The sequence below is a fragment of the Gekko japonicus genome, unplaced genomic scaffold (assembly GCF_001447785.1).
Source record: "Gekko japonicus isolate JY-2015 unplaced genomic scaffold, Gekko_japonicus_V1.1 scaffold1350, whole genome shotgun sequence".
In the NCBI taxonomy this organism is placed as follows: Eukaryota; Metazoa; Chordata; class Lepidosauria; order Squamata; family Gekkonidae; genus Gekko; species Gekko japonicus.
The window spans coordinates 152288-161633 of record NW_015163129.1 but is presented as its reverse complement, the minus strand read 5'-3'; the positions used below and the strand labels follow the sequence as shown (position 1 = coordinate 161633).

The following is a 9346-nucleotide window of genomic DNA, read 5'->3' as shown; positions in this document are numbered from 1 at the left end:
TTTTTCAGAGAGATCAAAAGTAGCCATGAATTGTTTGGTATGATTATGTATCATTTGCTTCTTAGTTTGGTGTAGTGGTTAAGTGCACGAACTCTAATCTGGGAGAACCGGGTTTGATTCCCCACTCCTCCACTTGCACCTGGCTGGATGACCTTGGGCAAGCTGTAGTTCTGATGATAGCTGTTTTTGAAAAAAAGAGCAGTTTCTGTCAAGAGCTCTCTCAGCCCCACCGACCTCACAGGGTATCTGTTGTGGGGAGGGAAAGGGAAAGGAGTTTGTAAGCCGCTCTGAGACACCTTTGGGTAGTGAAGGGCGGGGTATAAATCCAATCTCCTCCTCCTCCTCAGTACACAGAAAATAATGACTATTTCAGACACAATGGAGGGGTGGTGGTGCATGGCTGCGCCCAGCTTCCCCTCCAGTCACCCCATCAGTGGCAGCTGGAAATGGGAGGGAGCGGGGCTCTCCGCTGGAGTCAGATCCAGGCATGCTGGCACAGTGGAGGAGCAGTGGATTAACTATGGCACTGTAAACCGAAGTTCAGAACAATGTGGGTTTTTTGCTGACGTTTTCTGATTTAATTCTTGCTGCACAGCGTATTGCTATGTATAGTATATTTATTGCTGCATAGCATATGAAAAGTAAGAACTATACAAGAAAGACCTCGATGTCCTTGACAACCACGACGGTATAATCACTGACCTCGAGCCAGACATCCTGGAATGTGAAGTTAAATGGGCCTTAGAAAGCATTACTAACAACAAAGCTAGTGGAGGTGATGGTATTCCAGTTGAGCTATTCAAAGTCTTAGAAGATGATGCTGTTAAAGTTCTGCACTCCATTTGCCAGCAAATTTGGAAAACGCAACAGTGGCCACAGGATTGGAAAAGGTCAGTATACATTCCAATCCCAAAGAAGGGCAATGCCAAGGAATGTTCAAACTATTGCACAATTGCACTGATATCACATGCTAGCAAGGTCATGCTCAAGATCCTACAAGCTAGGCTTCAACAGTACGTGGATAGAGAACTACCAGAAGTACAAGCTGGGTTTCGAAGAGGTAGAGGAACTAGAGATCAAATTGCCAACATTCGCTGGATTATGGAGAAAGCAAGAGAGTACCAGAAAAACATCTACTTCTGCTTCATTGACTATGCTAAAGCCTTTGACTGTGTGGATCACAACAAATTATGGTAGGTCCTTAAAGAGATGGGAGTACCAGACCACCTCACATGCCTCTTAAGTAACCTGTATAAGGGTCAAGAAGCAACAGTTAGAACCGGATATGGAACAACTGATTGGTTCAGCATAGGAAAAGGAGTACGACAAGGATGTATATTGTCACCTTGCTTATTTAATATATATGCAGAGTACATCATGCGAAATGCTGGCCTGGATGAATCACAAGCGGGAATTAAGATTGCTGGGGAAAAGATCAACAACCTCAGATATGCAGACGATACCACTCTAATGGCAGAAAGTGAAGAGGACCTAAAGAGCCTCTGCTCAGAGTGAAAGAGGAGAGCGCAAAGTGGGCTTGAAGCTCAACATAAAAAAAAACTAAGATCATGGCATCCGGCCTTGTCACTCCTTGGCAAATAGAAGGGGAAGTCGTGGAAGTAGTGACAGACTTCACGTTCCTGGGATCCCAGATCACCGCAGACTGTGACAGCAGTCATGAAATTAAAAGACGCCTGCTCCTTGGGAGGAAAGTGATGGCGAACCTAAACAGCATGATAAAAAGTAGAGACATCACCCTGCCAACAAAAATACGCATGGTCCAAGCAATGGTATTCCCAGTAGTCATGTATGGCTGCGAGAATTGGACTATAAGGAAGGCCGAGCGCCGAAGAATAGATTCTTTTGAACTATGGTGCTGGAGAAGACTCTTGAGAGTCCCTTGGACTGCAAGAAGATCAAATCAGTCAATCCTAAAAGAAATCAACCCTGACTGTTCCCTGGAAGGCCAGATAATGAAACTGAAGCTCAAATACTTTGGCCACCAAATGAGAAGGGAGCACTCACTGGAGAAGACCCTGATGCTGGGAAAGATTGAAGGTCAAAGAAGACGGGTTGAGCAAACTTCAGAGGACGGCGGAAGACAGGAGGGCCTGGCGTGACCTGGTCCATGGGGTCGTGAAGAGTCGGACTCGACTGTGCGACTGAACAACAACAAAGCGTATTGCATTGGGAGGTGCTTGCAGTTCTGTATGGTCACTAGGTGGTGCTGTGGGCACAGTGATTGAAATTCCGATTACAAATATCGCTGACATCTTAGCAGGGAAATCAGCCTTCACCACTCTGCACTCTTTGCTAAACCATACATTTTGTTTTCTAGGCATTGTTTAGAGGTGTCAGAACAATTTGTATGGAACTCACAACTTTCTGGTAGTTTCTTATGTATACTCTTCAGATGTCAGAGTTTTGTGGTTGATGTAGTTACACAACCATGTGAACCGTATATAAACTGAAGCTTGCACAGCAGCTTGGTCTTATGAAATCAGGTCCAGTGGTTCAGATTCAGACACTTTTAATGGTATAATAGTATATAATAAATACATTTTAGAAGAAGTATTTAATTCCAGTAAGTAAATTTAGACAATAAAATATGTGTATTATGTAAAACGACTGTATCTAAATGTGGCTGATTCTGCTAAGATTTTTGCAACCATAATTGTAGTATCAGTATTAACATCACTAAGAAAATATCGAATAGTTGTAAGATTATTAGTAAAAAAGCGTGACTGAAGGGGTAAAAGTTTCATTCATTCATTCATTCATTCATTCATTCATTCATTCATTCATTCAGAAGTTTCATTCATGTGTGCAGCTGGCAGTCCAGAATAATATGGGAGATTGAATCTGGGGCCATGCTGGGACATTTGCAGAGTCTTTCGGGGGGGGGGGGGGGGGTGTGTTAAAACAAACCCCCCACAACATGTTTGAGGGAAAGATGTTTAGTTGAGCCAACGTAAAGGCTCTGTGATGGGAAGGAAGGCTGAGATTGTGTAAATAATGGGCCATTTGGCCATGTTGGGTTGAAAGGTTAAGATGAGCTTGTGAATAAATATGCAGATGTGAAGGATGAAAGCTATGTAATTCTAGATCGAATAGTCTTTGTCTAATAGATTGAAAAATTGAAGTTTCGTCCATTTGGAGAAAGTAATCAGTTGAAAAAGCCTATTTGATTAATTTTTTCTTCTGTTTTTGAAAACCAGAGGGGACTGTGTGTATCATTTCTAAGCATGAAATTAGAGAGTTTGGAGAGGCTCTAAAATGAATTTTGAGCCAATATTTAAAGGTTAGTAGCCAACCTTTTGTTTAAATAAGATGTTGGCCCAATTCTAGGCATAAAGCCGAGTGTGGCACACACCTTGGGACACCTAAGAGTTGGCAAAAGAAGTTTGCTTGAATATGTTTAAACTCTATGTTGTGCCTTTATCCATACCAGGCAACCAAAGAGTACCTGGGAAAGCACTTCAGTTTCATAAATTTTTATTGCTGAAGGGTTATGTTAATTTCCGTTGATAAAGAAAGGTCCAGTGGTTGCAGAATTTTGGTACTTTGCTCTTGCAGTAAATATCAATTGCTGCACATTTATTTTAGCACCTAACGTATTTACAGTGCACGATGGGCTTTTGTCATGGAATCCTGATCTTAAAACTATTGATATAAGATTAAATGCAGCCATTCGTTATAGGGGGGGGGAGGATGCAGTTTATGTCTGTGGCAGAACTGGTTGTCTTCAGAGCAACCTGTAGCACTGTGGCCCGTAGCTAGCTGGTAAGGGTTTCGAGTCCATTGTCCCTGTCCCATCTCCCCCCCCCACACACACACACACACCAGACTTTTCAGTCAGTTCTGCTGCCATTAAGCCTTGCCTTAAAGAGTCCCTGGGCTGTCCCACCCACTCCCAGTGGCTGCCGATTGTTGCTGGCTTGCCTGCCGGCTTGCCTACCTCTTGGGTTGTTAGCCCTCACTGTCTCCACCTGGGGCTTGCCTTGTCTTTCCTGAGGAGGCAGAGCTGTTTGGGCACCTTTTTGCTTCCACCTCCTCCTCAGGGCTTTCCTCATGACGTGTACCTCCTGGCCTCAGGTAAGTGGGTTCCCTCTCCAGCCTGTCCCTGTCATGGTGGCAGTTCAAATAGGAATAGTAGCCAAATGGAAAGGAACTGTATAAAGAATGTACAAAGTGGTGTGTGGAGAAGACTGCTGGACAGAAGAACGTTGGTCTTGTATGGAGCTAGCTACTTAGTAGTAATCTGGAAGACAAACTTCTTTAGCTGAATAGCTGGCATAATGTCATTAAAAATCTCTCTAGGTTCTAGAAGTTCAGGTAAAACCTGAATTGCTGCTAATTGCCTGATGTTTATGTTCTTGTTCTTTAAAAAAAAACGACAGATAAGCAATGGAACTTCATCTGTGATAGTCTCAAGAAAGCGACCATCGGAAGGAAACTACGAGAAGGAAAAAGACTTATGTATTAAATATTTTGACCAGTGGTCTGAATCGGATCAGGTTGAATTTGTGGAACACCTTATTTCACGAATGTGTCACTATCAGCATGGACATATTAATTCTTACTTGAAGCCCATGTTGCAAAGGGACTTCATCACTGCTTTACCAGGTATGTGACATTATATATGGCAGGATAAATATAACAAGCATGTTACGAACTTGGCTGTAAACTGACTGTTAATAGTTCATGCATTTTATTTTTCAGTACTTCTGTGTCATTTCGTGTCAGTTATGCCTGAAGTATTGCACTGGCCACTGGATGCCAGTATTGCTCTATCTAAAATTGTGCTTTTTTTAAAAAAAAGGTGTTATCTGAAGTGCAAGCTTTGTCTTAGATGTGTCCCCGTGCAGAAACCTGCCTGTAAGGTTTGATGCTTGTGCTGTGTTCTGTTCATGGTCTCTTTGCCACCTTCGAAGACTAGAGCATCAGTGGTTGGCCTTTCAGCTAATCTCGGTATTTCAGTTTTCACGCTCTTGGTTGATGATAAGTTAGCCTAGGTACTGTTCTTTTCTGGCTTTCTTGCCTCAGAACCGAAGTGCAATTTAAAGGCAATGTTTTATAAGTTTTCAAAATAGACATTGGATTTGACTCCAGTGTTGTAGATGCATGAGTTCCTTGTTCCTAGACAGATTACTTGGAAGTAAGCTTAGTGAGGTTGGTGGACACTTCTGCCTGGGGGGTTCGGTCCAGCCAGGTTTTTCATTCAGTCTTGCCCCATTCCTCTCCTTACTTAAGTCCCTGTCTCAGGTGGCTTTTGTCCATACATGTCCCACTATCCCCAGTGTTGCTTTTTGTGTGTGTGTGGTTAAAAGGGACCTCTCTTTTCTTTTTCACGAGATGAAATTTGGTTCAATCTGGCCCAATGTGTTTGGGATTTTGAGTATATTTCCCCCTTCCTTTAGTTTTAGGCTGATATATGCACACTTGGGGCTTCGTATTCCACAAATATTAGAAGATGCAAGCGAAGTGTCTTGTTCAATGTTTCAAAACCAATAACAGCTTCTCACTGACGTGACTGAGTGTTTAACAACCAGTATGTACAAGGGAGAGGGGACTAGACTCTGCTGCAGTTCTGAACCTCTTAGCTCCCATGAGTAAATTTGAGGCCATTTTATGGCTGGGTAAGGAGAGCATGGTTTTATCAGTCTGGTGACTAAGCGTGTCACTCGCTTTTTTTGTTTTAGTTTCCTGCCTTTTCTCCATGGAGCTCAGAGTGGCATACTGGTAGCAACGGCTGTGATGGGGGGAAGGATTTTTGCTGCCACCATGATACCAGCTGTTACCAGAACCATTATAGCCCTGCTCATCTGTGTAGTCCCTGCAAGTCACCCTGACCATTCCTTACTACATACTTTTATGAACCACTCAAGTAGCAACAAACTGGTAACTCCTTCCGCCTTCAGTATTCTGCATCTGTTGGTTCAAGCAGTCAGTCCGACACTAGAATAGCACCACAGCAGTGTGTTCCAGAAGCTGGAGGAAGGGGAGAAACCTTGCCTAAGACTGCGCTCTAGTTGTGTAGGCCTTGAATATATGGGCCTCCCTAGTCCAGTAGTGCTGAAACCAGGCCCCTTTTCCAGAGCCAGCTGTTCTGCTTTTCCTGCATCCCTCTTCTCTGAGGCCTTTTGATTGGAACAGTGTTAGACAGTGATTCAGATGTGCTAGGCTCCAGGTAGCCAATTTCCAAATAAGTGCGAGGATATGTGTGCTGTATCTCTTCTTTATCGTCTAACCCTGTGCTGCCATGAGTAATATAAAATTATTTTAAGATTCAATTAAAACATTTAGAATCTTCAGTTGTTATATTCCCGGATAATGATTTTTTTCCCTTTGATCTGTCACGCGCTTGGGTTGGAAGGAAGGGAACCATCAAACCTTCTTACTGCTGTTCTGCAGGCCTCTCAGTAAACTTTTTACATGACAATGTAGACAGATTTTGTTAGGCTTATTCTCACTGAGCAATTAAATGGCTGCCTGTTCCCTTGAGATGCAGGACAAACTGTGTGTTATGCATAAAAAAGCTGTTTCCACTCTCTGCGACATGGTTGGTTAGTTTTGCAATCTTAAGGGGGGTATTGGGTTACAAGTTCTGACAGTGAGTACTAATTGGCGTAGAAAAATTTATGTTCCTGTGCAGTCTCTTAAAGCCTTATAAACCAAGAAAGAAATTGATATGTTTGTGTAGTCTGATTATGACACATAAGTGGCCTTGGCAGTTTGTTCTGTCAGCTGTCCAGATGAATCCCATAATTGGCTAATGCGACGGTAAAATATAATGTTTTGAAAAAGATAGTTCTATCTATGCTCAAGTAGCTTCCACTTGCTGCCATGCAATCTGGATTTTGCACCTGTCCACATGCACAGAAATGGAAAATATTTGTGGTCCCTGGCTTCCTTTTAGTGGAAAAAAGTGATAATTATGATATGAACTTTTTTAAAAAAATGTACTAGAATGTTTAGTCTGCATAGCCTGTTCTTGTCAAGTTAGTTTTGTGGTTAGCATGTACTGAAGAAGGCGTAGGCTTCAAATTTGGGAAAAGATGTATAACATTGTTAATAAGATATGGTTGAAGTAGAGTCTGGACCTGCAGGTGTTAGGTAAAGATGGCCTCATATACAATTAGGGCTCCATTAGTTTTTCTTGGAAATTACATTCCAGTGGTTTTTTTGTTGCAGAACATCAGAAGAGAGCTCTGTTAGAAAGTGGAGAGTGTGGTGAAGCCGTGCCCCCCCCCCCCCCCCCCGCCCCCTCACCCCCCCACGATTTGGAGCTCTGTCATGAGTCTTTTATGCATCAGCCACTCCACTTGAGCTGAAAGAATTTGTTCAGGGATACCAAGCGGACAGAGATAGGTCAGTTAGCTCAGGGGTTCTCAAACGTTGCACCAGGAGGGACTTCTGGAATTTTGAGAATGGATAGGGGCTGCCACCACAAAATGGATGTCCTGACGGTGGGGATGTTCAGTCACAACATGGCTGCTTTGAGGGAGCCAGATTGGCTCATCTTTTGGTGGAAGAGAGGTTGCTCCGTTTTAAAAGAATGGGGATGGTTTGCATCCTGTGTGCACATAGGAAGAGGTTACCAAGCCCAGAGACATTTTAAAAAACCCATCTATAGCCAATCTGAGGGCACAAAGTTGGGATCTGTTTGCCTGGGATTAGTTCAGTGCTCAGTTAGACAGGGAGTGATGTGCAGTGTTTCCTCTAAGCTGAATTAGTGTGAGCTAGCTCACAATTTTTTAGCCTCCAGCTCACACACTTTTGCCTTGGCTCAGGAAGGAGGGCTCCAGAGCTAACTGATTTATGCAGTAGCCAAATCACTGGCTCACAACTTTAAAGCCAGTAACTCACAAAGCAGAATTTTTGCTCACAAGACTTCACAGCTTAGAGGGAACATTGGTGATGTGTTGTGTTTTTCCTCATCTACTAGTATCTTATTCCCAAGAACCAAGCAGGTGCCAGGAGACCCACTGATCCCACGGTGAGGGGTCAGTGGGGTTAGTTCTGCTTTTGAGTTGGGTATCATGGATCTGGAGATTGTTCTGGATGATGCAGCTATTACCATGGAACAATTCTGAGAGCTTCTTTTCATTGACGTTACATTTCCGAAGCCACCAGTGTCACCACTAGAGGTGTGCATTGAGGTCTACCCAAACCGAAAATATGCTTGAAAATCATTTTATCGGTATTTTCCAGGTATATTTTGGGAGAACCAAAAAAATCCCTGAAAAAAATCCCGGATATATGTGGGAATTACCAGCAAACCCGGAACAACAGCTGAGGGGCTGAAGCTATTACCATGGAACAATTCTGAGAGCTCCTTTTCATTGACGTTACATTTCTGAAGTCACCAGTGTCACCACTAGAGGTGTGCATTCAGGTCTACCCAAACCGAAAATATGCTTGAAAATAATTTTATCGGTATTTTCCAGGTATATTTTGGGAGAACCAAAAAAATCCCTGAAAAAAATCCCGGATATATGTGGGAATTACCAGCAAACCCGGAACAACAGCTGAGGGGCTGAAGCAGATTGCTCCTGCCGCTCAGCTGTTTTGGGGCTTTCTTCTGCAATCCCTTTAAACTGGGGGACTCTGTTGAGCAGTCCAGTTTTAAGGGACTGCCCAAAAGAGCCCCAACTGAGCCATCTCTTAGCTGTTTTTTTGTGGCTTTGCAGCTGCTTTTTTACCCTCTGTGTTTTTCAGTTTGGGATCCAAATACTTTACTGGTATTGGGATCTGGTTTTTTTTTTTTTTTTAAAGGAATCCTGAAATTTTGTTAGGCCTAATAGACCTGAATCAAAAAATACCGAGAAAAAAAACTGCTCACCCCTAGTCAGCACTCAGTCCTTATAAACAGAAAAATAGGAATTTCTGTGCAGATCGACACTAAGGGTCTGAACTGACCCAGGTCCTGGTATCTTACCAGTTGCTCTTATGTATTCATAGTTCATATTGAATCAAATAACATGCTCCAGGTAACTTTTTTGTGGTTAGGCAAGAGTTTATGAACATTTACAGCAAAACACAGAATTACTGAACAAAAGTCAGGTTTATCTACAAAACAACAGTCATTGACTACTACTTTTTAGAAACCCCTAAGTGATAATACGTTCATTGCAGTAAGCCAGGTTTTAACATGTAACCAATAGTCTATAGAAATTTCCCAGAAAACAGTGTTGCTGCTCTCAGCCGAACATTAGGCAAATATAACATTAGGCAAATATATACACAGTTTCTATCTAGCTGTGTGGTGATTCAGTGAACATAGACTGAACTGGAGCCACAGTCAGTGATGACGTTTCTTTATTAAGAGATGGTATTTTGTACT

The 9346-nt window shown here is 42.7% G+C and overlaps 1 protein-coding gene across 2 annotated transcripts in view; it reads left to right on the top strand.

The window, feature by feature from the left end:
• The window catches only part of FBXW11 (F-box and WD repeat domain containing 11), a 137888-nt gene that overhangs the window by 80919 nt on the left and 47623 nt on the right, over positions 1–9346 (top strand). For both annotated transcript variants that reach the window (XM_015406931.1, XM_015406930.1), the window contains one exon: positions 4401–4626. In XM_015406931.1, the coding sequence (XP_015262417.1) occupies positions 4401–4626 (226 nt within the window). The remainder of the gene's footprint in view (positions 1–4400; positions 4627–9346) is intronic.